The sequence below is a fragment of the Chenopodium album genome, chromosome 21 (genome assembly GCF_948465745.1).
Source record: "Chenopodium album chromosome 21, dcCheAlbu1.1, whole genome shotgun sequence".
Lineage (NCBI taxonomy): Eukaryota > Viridiplantae > Streptophyta > Magnoliopsida > Caryophyllales > Amaranthaceae > Chenopodium > Chenopodium album.
The window spans coordinates 4,094,462-4,112,691 of record NC_137854.1 but is presented as its reverse complement, the minus strand read 5'-3'; the positions used below and the strand labels follow the sequence as shown (position 1 = coordinate 4,112,691).

Here is an 18,230-nt window from a genome sequence, read left to right as displayed (position 1 = left end):
AGGAGAGGATAAGGGAAGCAATAGGGCACCTCCCACACTCTTGTGATGATGGATCGGTTCGGTATAGTGAGTCGGATTACACTTGGGTGGATCGGAAGAGACTCAAAAGGCTTCATCGATGGTCCGAAAAGGGAGGGTTCAACATTTGGAGAAAGGATAGCAAAGGAAAGAGGAAATTTGTCTCAAAGGCACTCTCGGATCCTGGCTCGTGAGCTAGGGGTTGAAATTGACAAGGATATTCAAAGAAGGGCAAAAAACAAAAGGCAACAAGAGTTCTCATCTTCTTCGTCAGAATCAGTCAAGAGGCATAAGAGTGAAGAGGTGACTTCCGCTCTAAGGGTGGTAGTAGATGACATGGACATTGACTTGCAAATCTCAATCTTTGAATCAGTAAGGATTTCTTCGAATGGTGAGGCGGCCGACTCAAAGAGGCCTACAAATGGAATATGAAAGTTGTAGCTTGGAATTGTAGGGGCTTGAATGATCCACACTCCCTTGCAATTCCTTATCTAGTGTGGCTCTACCGGTCTAAGTCACCTATGTTTTTGTTTGTCTCGGAAACAAAAACGAATTTTGTTATTGCGGCTAGTAAGTTACGTATGTTGCACCCTACTTCAACTTTTGGTTGTGATTCGGAAGGAAGTAGTGGAGGTTTACTTGTTTTAGGTTGGTCTAGTAATGTAGTTGATTGCTTGTACGCTACTAAGAATTTCATCTTATGTAAAATCTATGAAGCTAATGGAAGGTTTAAGTATGTCTTGTTTCTTTATGGAGAGCCTCAAGTAGAAAATAGGAGAATAGTTTGGGAGCAACTCCAATGGATATTGGAGGAGTTCAAAAATGTTCTAGTCATTGGAGACTTTAATCAAGTAGAAAGTGGAACCGACAAAATGGGGGGCACAACGCAAATTAGAGGAATTAACTCATTCCTAGATTGGAGATTCAGTAGCAATGTCACGGAGGTTCCTTTCTCGGGACCGAGGTTTACTTGGAGTAACAAAAGAGATGGGAATGATCTCATTTCGGAAAGATTAGATCGGGCCTATATAACGGAGGAATGGTTCCAACACTCCCCGGATGGGATAATAGTGCATGAACCCATCATTTGCTCCGATCATGCAGCGATCACATACATTTCAGAGAGGTCCAACAACAAGTCTAATAGGCCTTACCAAATTGAGAATTGGTGCCTTAGTTTTCAGGAAATAAAAGGAATTGTGGAAAGGGAATAGAGGAGGGAAGTTCGTGGTTCTCCTATGTTCCAAGTGGCTAGGAAGCTTTCGAAAGTAAGAACAAACATGCAATATTGGTGCTTGGAAAAAAAGAAACTGTGGGGGGTTAATTGGAGGAAAGTCACAAAAGAACTACATGACACGGGGATGAATATCAGCTCGGTTAATGAAGGGGGAGGTTACATCAATCTCATAAACCAACTTGTCCCAGAGAACCAAATGAGCTTCGAATTCTGGAAACAGAGAATGAAATCAAATTGGATCAAATATGGGGATTGCTCAACTCCAACAATGTATAGGAAGGTGAAGCAACGACAATTACGCAATGAGATTGTAACCTTAAGAGATGAAAATGACACATGGGTTGAGGGGCAAAAGGAAGTGGAGGAGGTGGTCGTGAACGCAATTAAAGAGGTCTACAAGCCAAACTTTTAAAGCAACCATGGTGAAAACATTGGTTTACTACTTAGGGAATTGGATATCACCAAGCTTACAGACACGGATCGGGAGTGGCTAGACAAGCCTTTCACAGACCAGGAGATTAAAAAGGCTATGTTCAACATTATAGATCGAAATCCCCCGGGCCGGATGGGTTCACTGCTGATTTTTTCCATGTTTATTGGAAGGAGGTGGGTCAACTGGTTATGGAAAGTGTCCATCAATTCTTGAGAACGGGGAATATGCTTAAGGAGTGGAATCAATCACTCTTGATTTTAATCCCAAAGGTAAAGGTGCCAGAGATTGCTAACCAATTCAGGCCGATTAGCCTCTGCAACACGGTCTACAAGTGTATTTCAAAGTGTCTGGTTAATAGACTGAAAGGAGTCCTACCAAATCTGATATCGGAAAACCAACATGCTTTTATCCTAGGAAGATACATGGAGGATAACATCCTCCTTAGCCATGAGTTGATGCATCTTATCAACTCAAAAAGGGGTTCGAATTTTGCAGCTGTTAAAATTGATATGTCAAAAGCATATGATAGAGTTGACTGGCTTTTTCTCCTCAAGGTTCTACAGGCTTACGGGTTCTCAGAGCATTGGATCCGAATGATCTCACAGTGTGTCTCGACTGTAAGCTACAAAGCTATCATCAACAGGAAGATGACGAATCACTTTTCACCAGAATGTGGTTTAAGGCAAGGGGACCTGCTCTCCCCGTACCTCTTTATCTTCTGTATGGATATTCTATCAAGAATGCTAGGACTGGCCGAGGATATTAACCAGTTCAAGGGTTTGAAAGTCTCTAGGAGGTCCCCCTCCATCTCACACCTTTTCTTTGCGGATGATGCGATGCTGTTCTTTAAAGCAAGTGAGGGGGCATGTACGTGCATAAGGGACATTCTTCTTAGGTTTGGCACAGCATCAGGTCAGCAGTTAAACTTACAAAAATCATATGTCAAATTCTCTCCGGGGGCTGATGAAGATATGAAACTAGATATGAGAAGAATCTTGGCTATGCCAGAAACAGGTAATATGGGAATACATTTGGGAGCCCCAATTGACATTCAAGGAAAGAAAAAACATTCTTTCCAGTATCTGGTCGATAAGGTATCTGAAAAGATCGTGTCTTGGGCCCCTATGAGACTGTCACAAGCTGCAAAACTGATCCTCATCAATACGGTTCTGGTAAGCATGTCAGCACATGTTATGAAATGCCTTAAGCTCCCCCAAAGCATCGCCAACAAACTGGAGTCACTCATAACTAGGTTCTGGTGGTCCAACAATGGGAATAAAAGCATGCATTAGGTAAGTAAGAGCATCATCCAGCTCCCTAAGAGCATGGGGGGGCTAGGAATCAGGAAGGCATCTACACTTAAGGATGCCCTTCTTTTTAAGCAAGCAACAAGAATACATTTGAATCCACAGTAGCTACTGTCAAGGGCACACAAAGGGCTGCAGACTTGTGGGATATGCTCAATTGCGACTCCTTATGTTCGTAAAGGCAATCCGTCAATGGGAAGGGCTAGCATCCAAAGGACTAAAGAGGTTTTCAAAGAAGGGTTTGCTTGGAAAGCTGGTAATGGGAATTATATCAAAGCCATAAGCATGCCCTGGGTTAATGGAAATATTCCAGTCGTCAATGCAAGCCAGACATTAGGTGCTGCTAGAAACTGGAAGGTCAGTGAGTTCATCAATTCGGAAACTGCTACTTGGAAAGCGGGAAAGGTAAGGGAATGCTTTGAATGGGAAAGTGCAAGGACAATTCTTTCAATGGAGCTCCCGTCTGCGAATAAAGATGACTTCATCTACTGGAAATTCCACCCCTCGGGAAGATACACAGTTAAAACAGGTTATTACTTCCTTATGAAAAACCAAGAATTAGCAAGAGGTGGCCTTTATAATGATAAGGACCAGAATTATGTGAAGCTGATTTGGAGGTTGAATATCCAACCCAAATGGAAGGTATTTTTATGGAAGCTCTACCACAATGGACTGGTTGTAAAGGTCAGTTTGGCTTGCAGGGGTATTCCAATGGATGAAACATGTGACTACTGCGGGGAAAGAACCTGAAGATAGCCAACATCTCTTCAGATTATGTATTCTAGCAAAAGAAGTCTGGGGGCTTAGCCCCCTGGCAATTTGCTCTGACTCTACTGGATTTGAGTCTTTAAGAGATTGGATCCAGACTTTTATCCTGCTGTTTAATAGCGAGGATGGAAAGAGGAGCTCCAGGAGTACCTTGTTTATAGCTACTCTATGGGGATTATGGAAGACAAGGAATGAGAGGTGCTTCAATAGTAAGGCTGGAGGATGCAGCCTTGTTAAGGAGTTCATTGACAAGGCTATGAGTGACCATGAGATCTTTATGAACAGGGATGAACAACAGCATAGAAATATGGAGGAGGAAAGGGATGGAAGTCCTCTCCCGCCAGGCTTCAACCATGTTCAGTTGGGTCAAGAAAAGGAGGGATTTGAAAGCCTCATAATGAGTGTAGACGGTTCTTGGGATAAGAAAACCAAGAGGGCAGGGATTGGTTGGTCAGTCATGAGCAATGGACTGATTATGGCAACGGGGGAAGGAGGCAGACACGGCATTGCAAACTCAGCCCTTCATTGTGAAGCTTGGGCATGCTTGGAAGGGATAAAGTGGGCTCATGCACATGGTAAAAAGGGTATCCTTATCTTGTCAGATTCAATCACCCTGATCAACAACCTTAGAGATGACACAGGTAATGACTTGGAAATCTCTTGGACGGTAAGTGAAATAAAAGAGATGGGGGAATGCTTTGATAGATGCACCATCCTTAAGGTGTCAAGAGACCAAGTTAAGAGGGCAAATGACATTGCCAGGAATTGTCGCACGAGTATGATTAATTTTCCTTAGTTTTTTGTGTTTGTTCCTTTGCTATTGTCAAAAAAAAAAAAAAAAAAAAAAAAAAAAAAAAAAAAAACACCTATTAGGCTGAACTAATCTACTGTTGTCAACCAACAACATCCTAAACCTTTTAATAACCAACTCTGTTATTCTGTCACTCTCTATCAATCTCCTTTCTCTGTTATTACCCTAGACATGGCTATAAATACCCTTCGATATCCATATCAACTTCAACAGCAAACAAACAGAGAAAACAGCAATAATATTCATAAACATAAACATGGCTATTTCTGCTGCAATCTTCAGTTTGCTTCTAATCTTCTCTGCATTTTCCCTAGGAGATGCATTAAGCTTAAATCACTACGATAATACGTGTCCTGATGTTGAGTATATCATTTCCAATGCAGTCAAAGAAGCATTCCAGACAGATAAAACAGTCCCTGCTGCTCTGCTTCGCTTGCATTTTCATGACTGTTTCATTAGGGTATTTACTAAATCAGTTTGCATTGCCAGAATATATAGTTCAGTTTCTGTACATTTCATAAATTTTTATATGTGTTCAAATGTTCAATAGAGTTTAAATGTGCTTGCAGGGATGCGATGCTTCAGTCCTGCTAGACAAAGATGGGAGCAACAAAGTAGAGAAATCTGGACCTCCAAATCTTTCACTGCATGCATTTTTTGTTATTGACAATGCAAAGAAGGCGGTGGAAGATGCTTGCCCTGGAGTTGTCTCGTGTGCTGACATATTGGCTCTCGCTGCAAGGGATGCAGTAGTCGTTGTAAGTAAACAATAATCTTTCTGTAACGATCACACAAGAAAGGCATGCTATTATATGTGAGAATGTTTTCACATGATCATAAAAAATTAATTCGTAAGCTGCAGTGTTTCTGTATCTGTAAGTATGTTTATCTAGGAAACTTTAAAGTACATGCATGCAAAAGTTGTAAAAACTGTAAAATTCTCATCATAAAAATTCCTAACACTCAAACTTTATGATTATGATCATCTTTTCTTCATATAGTTGTATAATTGATTGTATTTCTCATAAAGGCTGGTGGACCTACTTGGGATGTTCCTAAAGGAAGGAAGGATGGAAGAAAATCGCTTGCTAGTGAAACAATACAACTTCCAGCACCCACCTTCAACCTATCTCAACTTCAACAAAGTTTTGCACAGAGAGGCCTTAACCTCGGAGATTTGGTAGCACTTTCAGGTAAATAACATAGGACAACATCAAGCAACACGCTATCACCACCCAAAATTTCAAATTTAATCTGAACCTTTCTAAACTTAACCTGAAATTGTTTTTTTCGATTTATTTCTGAAAGATAATCAGATTAAGTGTGACAGACCAGAAAGACAGAACAAAAACATTAATCATTTCTCTTCAATGCAGGTGGACACAGTCTAGGGTTCTCCCACTGCTCATCATTCCAAAACCGATTGCACAAGTTCGATGCAACTCATGACATTGATCCCTCCATCAATCCCTCCTTTGCTGCAAGCCTAGAGAAAGTCTGTCCAGCACACAACAAAGTGAAGAAAGCGGGTTCAAACCTAGATCCTTCCCCAACAATGTTTGACAATACATACTACAAGCTAATTCTTCAAGGAAAGAGCCTGTTTTCTTCAGACCAAGCTTTGTTCACAGCTCCTAGTACTAAACACTTGGTCTACAAATATGCTAGTTCCAAAGAAGCTTTCTATGAAGCATTCATCAAGTCTATGATTAAAATGAGCAGCATCACTGGAGGACAGGAGATTAGAAAGAATTGTCGAAAGGTCAATTCGTAAGGGCTTGTGTCTAAGTTAAATGTGCAACATATTACAAAAAATTAAGGCAATCAAATGTGCAATGCATTGCCTTTATTTCGTTAAGAGCATGTTTTGTTTCCAGTTTCAGATTGTATACTAGCTGATAGCTATGTTGTGAGACTTGTACTGGAATAGAATTGAAAATGAAGTTAAATGTTTTTAACCCTTATTGAGTAAACAATCAGAACGCGTTGTTTCTGAAGGAAATCCTCTGTTCATTAAGGTAATCTTGCTAAAATACTAGGCAAATTTTTAATAGCTATTAAAGGAACATAGTAAAGAAGATTAGCCAACCACAAGAAGGATGCTACTTATGATAGAGCAGGTTGATTACGGAGTGTTTCTTCATAAGATCATGATTTGAAACAATATTCATGATTACTACTATAAAGAATAACACCCTTTGTGAATAACCAAATTATTTGAAGAACATCAATTACTGTAAAACTATTTCATATCTTAAAGCTAAGACTCTGTATTTATGGAATTATTTTAGAATATTTGAGAATTTCTATCTATACACTCGGATGTACTTAGCTCTACAGCTCTAGGTAGACCAGCAAACGCTCATTGGCCATCCCTCTCACACAATCACATGCCACCAGACACCATGTCTGGTGGTAGTGATGACAAAGACAAAACACAACCTACTAGCTCCCACTCCTTCCTTCTTTCCCTAATCGCGTGATCAACCTGCTAGCTCTAGCTACTGTGCTTAGTTCTAAAGGGTCTAGCATATCAACTTGAGTCACTCCTCGATAAGCAAGTCAGTCTGCTCGAATTCTTATTACTAGTAGTGAACAGGAAGGTCTTTGTTGAAGTCGTACTCGTACTTGAAATGTTTGAAACAAGTTACGAGGGTAACATCAAATCATAGGACAGGAGGTGAAAAGGAAACCAGCAACTTTCATTTGGATGTGATATACGATAAATTTAACCTCCTTAACGTTTTTAGTAGTTTTCAACATGCATCACATGGAAACTTCATACTAGTAGCAAGGCAGTGAGTTAGAGAAGTTGGTATTGGGAGAGATAAAAGAAGTAACAAAAACACCATAATTCCAAGGATGACCACAATAACATACTATTATTGGATTTTTCCTAAATATATTCATAGCTATTGACAACATATTTATCCCTCCTACTACTAGCAAAATAAGTGTAATTTGTCATATGTAAACATACATATATCATACTACGTAATTTTTATCCCCGGACGGATAAAGTATTTTTAGGAGACTATGATTAGAACATTTGTAGAATATTTATGTACAATCATTATAAATCTTTACGTGGGACAATGATAACTTTTTCGATTAACTTTAAACAATGATGTCCATCTAATACTTACATGTAAAATTACATTCTCTCACATTTTCATTTCTTTATCGCCTTTTGGTAAAACACTTATTTAATACATGCATCCTGAATAAAAATTTGTAAATGTGCTATGCGTATACATCAGAGTTAACGAGCCAACAGTTGCCGACACAAAATTGGTAAAGCCACAATGCAATAATAATGCAGTACACCGACAATGAGAAGCGCAGTCAATTCAGTATACAGTCGTTACTCGTTAGCCTTAACAGTACGCAATATTAGCTACTAAAGTACTTTTGCATCTAATCTGTATCTTCTCGGCTAGTAGCTGCTTAAATATGTAATCCTACTACCTGATTTGAAGTATCTGTTATTAGCTTGTGCACTGCATTATTTCTACATGATAATAATTATAGCTTAAACAGCAAGCATTAAAGAAGAAACAGTGATTAACGAACGTGATAGCTCAATTCTAACCAAGTGTTTTTTCTAGTCACATCCCTTCAAAGTAACATTTCTTTTTGACTTGGCACAAAAAGAAACAAATAATACACCTATGAAACCAATCACGAGAAGTATGATCCTATCATCTCATACAGTTAACACTTCTCATTCTTTAACTCTCCAATTATTATCCCATAGTCCCATATGCCCTTGTCTAATGGCGAAAGAGAATGACAGAATCGACAGTCTTAACATGTCCTAGTCGAAAAATTTCAAACGAGTAGATCACTTTCGAAGAGTTTGAATAACTAAGATTAGTGTAGCTTAATCAAGATAAAACCATTACAGGCCGAATGAAACTGCATTGTGTGAAAAAAGTTGAAAGAATAACAACAGAACGATTTGTACTAAGAACAATCAATTGACACTTGCATTCCATTACTAGCTACCTCATTTGAGGACACGGTCAGCCTCGAGTCCTCAACCACTATAGGATCACATGCAGAAGGTTCAGGAGAGACCAAGTAAAAGTAACCTTGATAATTTGGGGAAAAGTTGAGGAATAAAAGTGGAGATATGATCAGAATTTCTGCTGATAAGGATGCTTAAATATTACTCATCACCATTAGGCTGAACTAATTACTAGTAAACCAACATCCAAAATCTGTCACATTAACAACTCTGTTATTCTGTCACTCTCTATGTCAGTAACTCTATATCACCTTCACTACTCTCACTCTTGATGTACCTATAAATACTCATTCGTACCCATTTCACTTTCAACAATAAACTAAGAGAAAGTAACAGTTCAGAGAATCGCACCATGGCAATTGCAGTTGCAGTCTTCAGCTCCCTTCTCATTTCCTCAGTATTTTCCCTTGGTGATGCTTTGAGCTCAAATTACTATGATAAGACATGTCCTTCGGTGGAGGATATCGTCACAAATGTAGTCAAGGAAGCATTCACAGAAGATAAAACAGTCCCAGCTGCCCTGCTTCGCATGCATTTCCATGATTGCTTCATAAGGGTATAAATCTCACCCTCCAAACTTTGCCAGCATTAACTTTATGTCATCATGTGTGAGTTTTATGTTTGTATGTGTTCAACTGATGGGAAAATTCCTATTTCTCCTTTAAAGGGATGTGATGCTTCTGTGCTGCTAGACAAATTTGGGAACAGCAAAGTAGAGAAATCCGGCCCTCCAAACCTTTCGCTGCATGCCTTTTTTGTCATTGACAATGCAAAAAAGGCGGTAGAAGATGCATGTCCAGGAGTTGTCTCATGTGCTGACATATTGGCTTTAGCTGCAAGGGATGCAGTAGTCCTTGTAAGTAAATAGTACACATAGGCTTTATAGCACATTTCAGTAGAAATTAAGAAAACAGAAAAAAGCAAATGCTGCAAGTCCAAAGAACATAGTCTTCAGTAATGACCCAACAACATAGTCTTCAGTGATGACCCAACTTGTCCCACTTTTCTTTTTCTTTTTTTTCCTTATAGTTAACATATATTTTCCTTCATCTACATCTTCTAATTAATTTCATAGCTTTAAAAGATACCTAACAACCTTAGAAATGATCCTTGATCAAAGTGATTCTCCAGCATCTGTAATTCTCTCACGAACTAGCTTCATTCTCATGTTTACAGGCAGGTGGTCCCACTTGGTATGTGCCTAAAGGAAGGAAAGATGGGAGAACATCACTTGCCAGTGAAACAAGACAACTTCCAGCACCCACATTCAACTTATCTCAGCTCCAACAAAGTTTCTCTCAAAGAGGCCTAAACCTCGGAGATTTAGTAGCTCTTTCAGGTAAAGAAAACAACAGGGGAAGGAGTAAACTAATTCCTTACATCAATGCTAGACATTCAGTGAGGATACAAAGAATTCAACTAACCTTCTTCATTCTGCAGGTGGACACAGTCTCGGATTCTCCCACTGCTCGTCATTCCAAAACCGGTTGCACAACTTTGACACAACTCATGACGTTGACCCCTCAATCAATCCTTCCTTTGCTGCCAGCTTAAAAAGAGTGTGCCCTGCACACAGTCAAGTGAAAAATGCTGGTTCCAACATGGACCCTTCCCCAACAATGTTTGACAACACGTATTACAAGCTAATTCTTCAAGGAAAGAGCCTGTTTTCTTCAGACCAAGCCTTGCTCACTTCTCCAAGCACCAAAAAATTGGTTTACCAATATGCTGGTTCCAAGAAAGCTTTCTATGAGGCGTTTGCTAAGTCTATGATCAAGATGAGCAGCATCACAGGAGGGCAGGAAGTACGAAAGAATTGCCGGGTGGTCAATTGAGCCAAATTGACCTTCGGGATATCTAAGTTAAATACTACAATGTAGACCATTAGAAAAGTTTAGTCAAGGCAATCAAGCATAATGGATTGCCTTAGTTTGCTGTGTGTGAGCCATTTATTCCCTATTTCATAAAGTCATACTAGGATGAATTTCTACAGAAGGTCCAACTTAAAAACATCCTTTCTGAAGAAAATCAACTAAAAGGTTATTTGTTGAGATCCCTGGACAAGGGAATAGAGGTCTTGATTAAGTGTGGCAGTGCGCTGCATTGTCCTTTGCATAAAGTGTATCCTACTTGCTTCAGTATTTCAAAGCAGATAGCAGTATTGTCTATTGTGATGGATTAGCTACAAATCACCTTAAAATTTTAACAACAAAGAAAGACAATAAATTGCTCATTTCAAGTAAAGTAAGGAGTTCAAATGTGTGTCATATATATTTGGACAATACAATTTCTCAAAAGAGTTGTTAGTCACAGGGGTTCTAATTCCACCTAGATGAACTAGTCAGGCTTAAAATGATAAAGCCTCTCGTTTTAACAGGCTTCCACATGGCAAAAAAAACCTGTGGCGAGACAATTCTATCTGGCTAACATTTGTAAGAAACTTTAAGACAATTATTCAACATTCACAGAAAATCAAGTTCAACAGAAGTTGTCCATATATTCCTTAAAAAGCAGCAACTTACACCTCAAAACTTGAATTTTGGCACCCTGAAGACAGTGTCTTGCATACTATTCCAGGGAGATGTATAACTTTTTCTGCAGTGAAATGCTTTACTAAACTGGATATCAATTCATTGTTTTCTATATTTTTTGGCTGAGCATATCAGTTCATTTGTTTGGAATTGTCAGCCTTAGCCCAGGACTGCTGTATCAGACAATGACAGCAGCATTTAATCTGAGGTATTTTGAAGACTACAATCCCACAGCAAAGATGAAAGCAATTGATAATTAGCCGTCTTTGGAGGAAGACGTCACTGAATGAAGAGAGCCATCTAATAAAATTATATATTCATGTAAAACATGAAAGATCCATATCTGACAAGACATATAAGTCAGAAACAACTTACCCTGTTGGCTAATAGAAACAATTTCAGCTAGTTGAATATTACCACTAAGTCCAGATGCTTTATCAGATGGCATAAATGAGAAGGCATCCAAGAGTTTTATACATTTTAAACCCCACTTAACCATCAAGAATTCTATAAGATGATGTCCGCTGCATATACATAAGAATTAGAAAGACGGGCCAAAACAAAAATTGTATAGGTATTTTGTGGATAATATACGGCAGTATAAATAAATACAAACCTTCGGTTATGATAAGTTGTTATAAAAACTGATCCTGGAGTACTTTGAAGCAAGAATGCGACAGTGCTGAAGAGATCATCAAAGGCTAGCTTAAATGAAACAGGTATAGTATCAGTGTTAGCTTTTACCTGTATAAAGATTAAAGGCACAAAAAACAAAAGCCTTGGTTTCTCATACCACTGGTATCATACAATACATCAGCTCCAAGTAATATTTGGGGATGCAAATCGAATATCTGTGCATCCCAGATTCCCCATGTGAGTCCCTTTACCTGCATCAAGAGTAGGTTAGCAGGCAAAGATATGTGAATTTTGAACGGGTAAGAAAGTGATGAAATCGAATAGTCAATGAACATAGTAAATGGGGGAGAGAATTTATCTTTATGGCTTTATGCCGGTCATTCAAATAAGCAGAACCCTTCCTTTCCACATAAAGCATTAAATTGCAAGAGAAATTCCTCCTTTTACAAAACTGAATGTTCTCTAGACATATGCAAGTACTGTAAAATTTAATCACACTCGCAAAGAAATGTTTTGTAGCATTATAACTATAACCCCTTGGAGTTTCTGGCCAGATTTATTTCCTTCCTATTTGTTGCTTTAACCATATTATTTATATAATCAATACAACACAAACTAAACCAAAATGCATGCAGCAATTTCAGGCTTTCGGGAACTTATCCAAAATTTTTCGGTGAAGCAAAATAATACAGGGGTCAGACATTACCTTACAGCTCAGCTTATTTAAGTCACAAACTCTCCTAATGTTCTCCAGCACCTGCAGTACAGCAATTAACCCATGTAGTTGTGAAATATTAATTAACATCAAACAACTCATAAAATTAAATCATCATACAGCTGTATGTAACAATAAGTTACTTTGATTAGGCTAAAAGAGAAAAATCCTTAACCTCCACTCTTCTAGAATCGTCTGTCAAAGTGACATTTGCCCCCGCTTTCGCCGCCACCAACCCAGGTAAGGAGGTTCCAGCACCCAGCTGCACCCACATCCCCAAATAACCCAATTCAGCACATAATACCCTTCTCCCTAGCTTGGAAAAATAGTTAAAATACCCACAACTCGACTAATTTTTCTTAATCACTCACAATATCAATGTAATATTACTTGCACAATGTGTCATTATATGATTAAAAAAACCGCATTAGATACTATCAAACAATTAATTAACAAGTTCTTAATACATGCGCGATAAATAACTTCAAGAGTATATAGCATAAATTACACAATTGAAGACATGGTTGTATATTTGTGATTAGTATAAGTCAAATTTGCATAAGAAATTACCTCAGTAACCGAAGTTCCAGAAAAACGGGATCGTTGTTGCCAAACATATTCAGCAAGAACAACACTACACGGCCATACAAACATACCATACTCTTCTTTCATATTCTACGAATATTACATAAAACAATAATCAGAGTAAAATTTTCAAATTTTTGGTAGCAATAACAAAATGAGATGATGAGTGAGAATTCAGTACCTCGATTATTTGAATAGTGACGCCATGATTATCGTCATCGGATTCGCCGAAAGAATGGAGAGATAAGGTAATCATTTGGTCATCTTCCGGCGAAACGGCGGCGTTGTTGCCGTCATACTCCCGTTTCAGGGGCATTTCAACCGGGGATAGTATTATTACGGAGTAACCTTTAATTTTACACAATAAAATTCGGTGTAGCTTAGGAGAAAAGTTTTATCTATGTGATATGTTTATCCGGGAAAACGAATAAAACCGCTACTTGAGGGAAAGGTTTGATTGCTACTTCATGGTGATTAATTGGGGCAGCATCGGATCTTAATTGGTAAATCAATTTAATAAAAATCTAATCTAATCTAATCTAATCTAATATTTATATAAATAAAGTAGGCATTTTTGGATAGCATTGGAAGCGCCACATAAGAAAAGGTATATTTTCGACCAATTAAAAATTACATTTCTATTTTATTTTAGAATTAAAAAAATCACTCGCCACCTAAACAAAAGTGACGAATGAAATTTTAAATTTTTGCCACGTAGGTAAAAACGACAAACGGTAATTTATTAGGATTTTAATTATTTAAGAACACTAATTTTATCATTTTTATTTGTTACAAAACTAAAAATTTTCTTTAGATATTAGGATTTATATTATTTAAAAAACTAAAAATTATATTTTGATATTTAAAAAATATAAATTATCATTTGATGTTAATGGTTTTATGTAAAAATCTGATGATATGATATTTTCATACAAAATTTTTAAAACTTATAATGCAAGAAAACAATTAAGATATCACCAAAAAAATATTTATATACAAAATGTATATAAAAATTATAAGCAAAAGTAATATTTCGACCAATGAAAATTAGATTTATATATTAATTTAGAATTTAAATTTTCAATCTCCATTTAAGAAAAAATTAACAAATGAAATTTGAGAATTGAAAACAAAAAATAGTAATTTAAGATTTAAATAATGAAAAAAAAAAATTATCTATTATATTATCTTTTACATTAGGATTTATATTATTTTAACAAATAATTAGAAATTAAAAAATATATTTTGATTTAATGATTTTATCTAACTATCAGATGAATGAGATAATATTTATTTCAATTTATAAATTCAAGTTCTATATACGTAAAATTTGAATAAGAATAATTTAAAACTTAACAAATATTTTATCTTAAATTAATGTTAAAATAATAGAATAGAAAATAAAAACAAAAAATATTAAGAAATTACAAAAAAAAAAATACATAAATGAAATATTTAAAAACCGTGCATCGCACGGGCTTACATCTTTTAAAAACTTGATCATCATGACTTCGTATTGTTATTTTTGTGTGAGACGGTAACCTTGCTTTGATAGTTTGATACTATTCCTAATTTTATTATTACTAGATGAAAGCCCGTGCGATGCACGGTTTTATCATATATAAATCTCAAAAAAAATATATTTTCGTATACATTCTAAGTTTTTTGTAAATCATTTGATTTATTTTACTATTTAATAATTTCAAACAAAAAACACATAATTTATTAATCAAAGTGTTATTGCTTATTAGAAAATATATATTTTTTTAATGTAATTTATAATGCGACTTTAGTTATTTTTTTTTTGTATTTTATTTGTGGTTGTTATTTATATGACAACTGAATTTTAAAATATGAGTAAATTGTAATATGATATCTTTCAAAAAAAAAAATTGTTAATATGATATATTATCGGTTACATATTAGGTTAAAATCTTTAATGTGAAAATATTTTTTTAAAAAACAAATAATTTAAATCCTAAATTATTATCTGTTGTTGTTTTTTTAAAAAATAATATTTTTTAAATAAAAATATTAAAAAATCCTAAATTTAATGTGAAAAAATTTTATTTTTGAATTAAAAAATTCACTTGCCACCTAAACAAAAGTGACGAATGAGATTTAAGAATTTTGCCACGTAGGTAAAAACAACGAATAATGATTTTTTAGGATTTAATTTATTTAATAAACTAACTATTATCTTTAAAAAAAATCATCTTTAGATATAGGATTTATATCTACCATTATAAGATAAATTTTGATGGTGTTTGTGATAGTAAATAAAAATTATTCTTTAATTATAATTAAATCAAAATTTGTGATATTTATCACTATAAATTGACGCATCATACTCCATCAACAAAATTTGATATCAATACAAAACAACATCAAATGAATTTTGTGTCAATTTTATTAGGTCATCAATGAATGGGTTATTTTTTAGCTTAATTTTTAAAATTCATGTTTAAATGTATATTTGTGATTATTGTTTACATTGTGTTTATTTGGAATACTTAATGATTAAATGTGTAATTACAAAAATTATTTTTTGTGTGATTTTTTATATATAAAATCATGGGATATAAAAATTATCTTATAAAATTAATGGTTTTATCTAAATATTCGATTAATCTAATATCAAATATATATAAATAAAGTAGACATTTTTTGGGAGCATTTGGCGCGCCACATAAGCAAAGGTCTTATTTCGACCAATTAAAAATTAGATTCTATTTTATTTTAGATTTTAAAATTCACTTGTCATCTAAGTAAAACTGACGAATGAGATTTAAGAATTTTGCCACGTTGATATAAATAAATGAATAGTGATTTATTTTTGAAAACTATCTTTTTTAAAAAAAAAATTAAAATCATCTTTTGTTATTTTTTTTTTTGGAGAAAACTAAAAATCAACTTCAGATATAAGGATTTAAATAATTTTTTTTTTAAAACATAGGATTAAATAATTTAAAAAGAACTCATGAATAAGTTATATTTTGATATTAAAATTTAAATTATCAATTAAATAATACTTCGTATATACTTATAACAAAAAAATTTAAGTTTTATCAAAAAAAAAAAAAAAAAAAGATTGAAAGATAATAAACATAAACTACATTCAAGTTAAAAATTGTGAGAAATAAAATGTTCAATTATCATATTTGAAAAGTTATAAAATACAATAATGATGGTAATAAAATTAAATTTATATAAGAAAGATAATTTCAAGTTAAAAAAGTACAATTGTAATAAAAATCATGTTCAATTACTATAAAAAAATTTCAATTTTAGATTAGATAAAATAATAATGTAATAAGAAAAGTGATATTATTTACAAAAAAAAAAAGTGATATAAAAAATATAAATTAAAAATAATCTAATAAAAAAATATAAACTACGTTCTATAAAAAAATAGTAAAAAAATAAAAATAAAATAAAAATTCAATTTTGGATTAGCTAAAAAAACTAATAAATCATTAAAATAAAAAATAATCCTTTCTTTTTATCTTGCAAATAAGAAAAAATATGCGCTTATCATTTATCATTTATTCTATTAACAAATAAAATATAGGGAAATTCTCTTTGGTGAACTCCAACTTTTTGGTTTTCTAAGTGGTAAACATTCTTAAATTTTATTATCAATGGGAAACCTCAATTTGTTATATTAAGTCAACTATAACATTAATGACAGATTTTAACTAGATATAACAAATTGAGGTTTACCATTGATAAATAATCTTTAATGCCTACTTTATCCTGAATTAAATTGAAATTATTTTATCATATTCAATGCTAATAATTTATCAGTACTTTAAATTTAGAAAAAACATAAAATTTTATGGGAATCCCAAGTACCAACAATATTTATATGCAAAGAAGCGTATTTCAGAAGTTAAAACAACATAAAATTCTTGGTTTAGAACTCAATAACGGACACAATCAGTGATTCATTATATTTTATTTTAGTATTATAAGATTTAATATTGCCACTTAACTAACATAAACCGATAAGGTCACATTATAAATTACTATCATTAAAATATTATATGGTTTAAGTAAGAAAATTATCTTTTCTTGAGATACATCAACAGATAAAGCCACATTTTTACATAAAAATAATAAAAATTATCCTATTTGATAGACAATAGTAATTAAATTATACTCCGTATTGTTTAACTAAGAAAGATAACTTTTCTTGAGATTTATATATGAAAAAAACACCTGTAAAAAAAATGTATGAAAAAACCGTGCATCGCACGGGCTTTCATCTAGTAAGTTTTAATACGGAGTACTTGTTTTGTTCTATGATAAACGAAATTTGTTTATCACGGAAATTAATTGAGGCGTAATTAGTAAAGTAATTTCTTTGTCTTTTGATTTCTGTAAATGTTCTCATGTAAAACGAGTTGGAAATACTTTATCTACTAGGATTCTAGGGGATGTGATGAGTGTGTTTGTTTTGGACCTTTTCACCATAGTCATATGATTTTTGATGGAACTTGATTTAATTTAATTCTGCTCCAGTTTTCTTTTTTTAAAAAATGTTTTATTTAGTACCTCTTAAAGTTTGCCCCCTTAATCACGTAGGTAAATTAGGGTTAAAAAGAGCCGCTCCATTTGCGGTTATACCCAAATTATGCCCTTTTTGCCCCTATAAATAAATTGTATATAGGGCATGTAAATTCTTACTATAAATTTTTATTTCTCTGTAATTTTGAAGAATACAATACATATATGGAATTAATAAAGATTAACTTCAATACATTCAAGAATAATAATGATAAGGCGAACCGGGTGCATGTTTTATTCACCTTATAGTTTGGTGAAAATAAGGTGAAGTAAACCAACCAATGAACCAAGCATTTGTTTAATTCACCAAATTTTACTTACTTTAGGTCCAGTAAATTCAGTTAAATTCATATTGTCTTTATTAGATGAGTGTAGGAGAAAATAAATTTTGATAAATGTTTATCAAATTTTAAATTACATCTAATAAGATCTAATGAGTGAAAATTAGATGAATGAAACACGCCGTTGTATCACGATACCATTACGGATTAGACGGTTAGACCCAAGAAATTACGGATACTCCCTCCGTCCCCGAAAGAACGACCCATTTGGCCTAATTTTAGTCCCAAAAAGAATGACCTATTAGCATT

The 18,230-nt window shown here is 34.2% G+C and overlaps 5 protein-coding genes across 6 annotated transcripts; 4 read left to right on the top strand and 1 right to left on the bottom strand.

The window, feature by feature from the left end:
* The first annotated feature begins 446 nt into the window (after positions 1 to 446).
* Positions 447 to 1,232, top strand: LOC145602706 (uncharacterized). The gene has a single exon (XM_081658880.1). It carries the CDS (start codon positions 447 to 449, stop codon positions 1,230 to 1,232), a length of 786 nt encoding a protein of 261 aa, XP_081515006.1.
* Positions 1,233 to 3,280: 2,048 nt separating this feature from the next.
* LOC145602704 (uncharacterized) lies at positions 3,281 to 4,559 on the top strand. Its single transcript, XM_081658871.1, has 2 exons — positions 3,281 to 3,612; positions 3,680 to 4,559. Exons 1-2 carry the CDS (start codon positions 3,281 to 3,283, stop codon positions 4,557 to 4,559), a joined length of 1,212 nt encoding a protein of 403 aa, XP_081514997.1.
* A 247-nt stretch (positions 4,560 to 4,806) lies between these two features.
* Positions 4,807 to 6,428, top strand: LOC145600118 (peroxidase 64-like). Its single transcript, XM_081656006.1, has 4 exons — positions 4,807 to 5,034; positions 5,144 to 5,332; positions 5,605 to 5,767; positions 5,951 to 6,428. Exons 1-4 carry the CDS (start codon positions 4,831 to 4,833, stop codon positions 6,346 to 6,348), a joined length of 954 nt encoding a protein of 317 aa, XP_081512132.1. The 5' UTR covers positions 4,807 to 4,830; the 3' UTR covers positions 6,349 to 6,428.
* Positions 6,429 to 8,956: 2,528 nt separating this feature from the next.
* LOC145600119 (peroxidase 64-like) lies at positions 8,957 to 10,480 on the top strand. Its single transcript, XM_081656007.1, has 4 exons — positions 8,957 to 9,160; positions 9,272 to 9,460; positions 9,781 to 9,943; positions 10,045 to 10,480. Exons 1-4 carry the CDS (start codon positions 8,957 to 8,959, stop codon positions 10,437 to 10,439), a joined length of 951 nt encoding a protein of 316 aa, XP_081512133.1. The 3' UTR covers positions 10,440 to 10,480.
* A 102-nt stretch (positions 10,481 to 10,582) lies between these two features.
* Positions 10,583 to 13,461, bottom strand: LOC145600120 (uncharacterized). 2 transcript variants are annotated; one of them, XM_081656008.1, is made up of 7 exons: positions 13,253 to 13,461; positions 13,057 to 13,161; positions 12,662 to 12,748; positions 12,478 to 12,528; positions 11,929 to 12,022; positions 11,752 to 11,836; positions 10,583 to 11,659 (listed from the first exon to the last, which is right to left on the bottom strand). In XM_081656008.1, exons 1-7 carry the CDS (start codon positions 13,385 to 13,387, stop codon positions 11,392 to 11,394), a joined length of 825 nt encoding a protein of 274 aa, XP_081512134.1. In that variant the 5' UTR covers positions 13,388 to 13,461; the 3' UTR covers positions 10,583 to 11,391. The 2 variants fall into 2 exon arrangements, with proteins under 2 accessions (XP_081512134.1, XP_081512136.1); XM_081656010.1 differs by lacking the exon at positions 12,662 to 12,748.
* Between the last annotated feature and the right edge of the window lie 4,769 nt (positions 13,462 to 18,230).

Excerpts from the sequence above, each read along its gene's own strand:
- LOC145600119 (XM_081656007.1), top strand. The coding sequence starts at position 8,957 with ATGGCAATTGCAGTTGCAGTCTTCAGCTCCCTTCTCATTTCCTCAGTA. Across the intron at positions 9,161-9,271 it reads TCCATGATTGCTTCATAAGG|GGATGTGATGCTTCTGTGCT; the intron begins GTATAAATCTCA and ends TCTCCTTTAAAG. Across the intron at positions 9,944-10,044 it reads AGATTTAGTAGCTCTTTCAG|GTGGACACAGTCTCGGATTC; the intron begins GTAAAGAAAACA and ends TTCATTCTGCAG.
- LOC145600118 (XM_081656006.1), top strand. The coding sequence starts at position 4,831 with ATGGCTATTTCTGCTGCAATCTTCAGTTTGCTTCTAATCTTCTCTGCA. Across the intron at positions 5,035-5,143 it reads TTCATGACTGTTTCATTAGG|GGATGCGATGCTTCAGTCCT; the intron begins GTATTTACTAAA and ends ATGTGCTTGCAG. Across the intron at positions 5,333-5,604 it reads CAAGGGATGCAGTAGTCGTT|GCTGGTGGACCTACTTGGGA; the intron begins GTAAGTAAACAA and ends TTTCTCATAAAG.
- LOC145602706 (XM_081658880.1), top strand. The coding sequence starts at position 447 with ATGAAAGTTGTAGCTTGGAATTGTAGGGGCTTGAATGATCCACACTCC.
- LOC145602704 (XM_081658871.1), top strand. The coding sequence starts at position 3,281 with ATGCCCTGGGTTAATGGAAATATTCCAGTCGTCAATGCAAGCCAGACA. Across the intron at positions 3,613-3,679 it reads TATGTGAAGCTGATTTGGAG|GTCAGTTTGGCTTGCAGGGG; the intron begins GTTGAATATCCA and ends CTGGTTGTAAAG.
- LOC145600120 (XM_081656008.1), bottom strand. The coding sequence starts at position 13,387 with ATGCCCCTGAAACGGGAGTATGACGGCAACAACGCCGCCGTTTCGCCG. Across the intron at positions 12,023-12,477 it reads TAAATAAGCTGAGCTGTAAG|GTAAAGGGACTCACATGGGG; the intron begins GTAATGTCTGAC and ends CTCTTGATGCAG. Across the intron at positions 11,837-11,928 it reads TGTATTGTATGATACCAGTG|CCTTTGATGATCTCTTCAGC; the intron begins GTATGAGAAACC and ends CATTTAAGCTAG.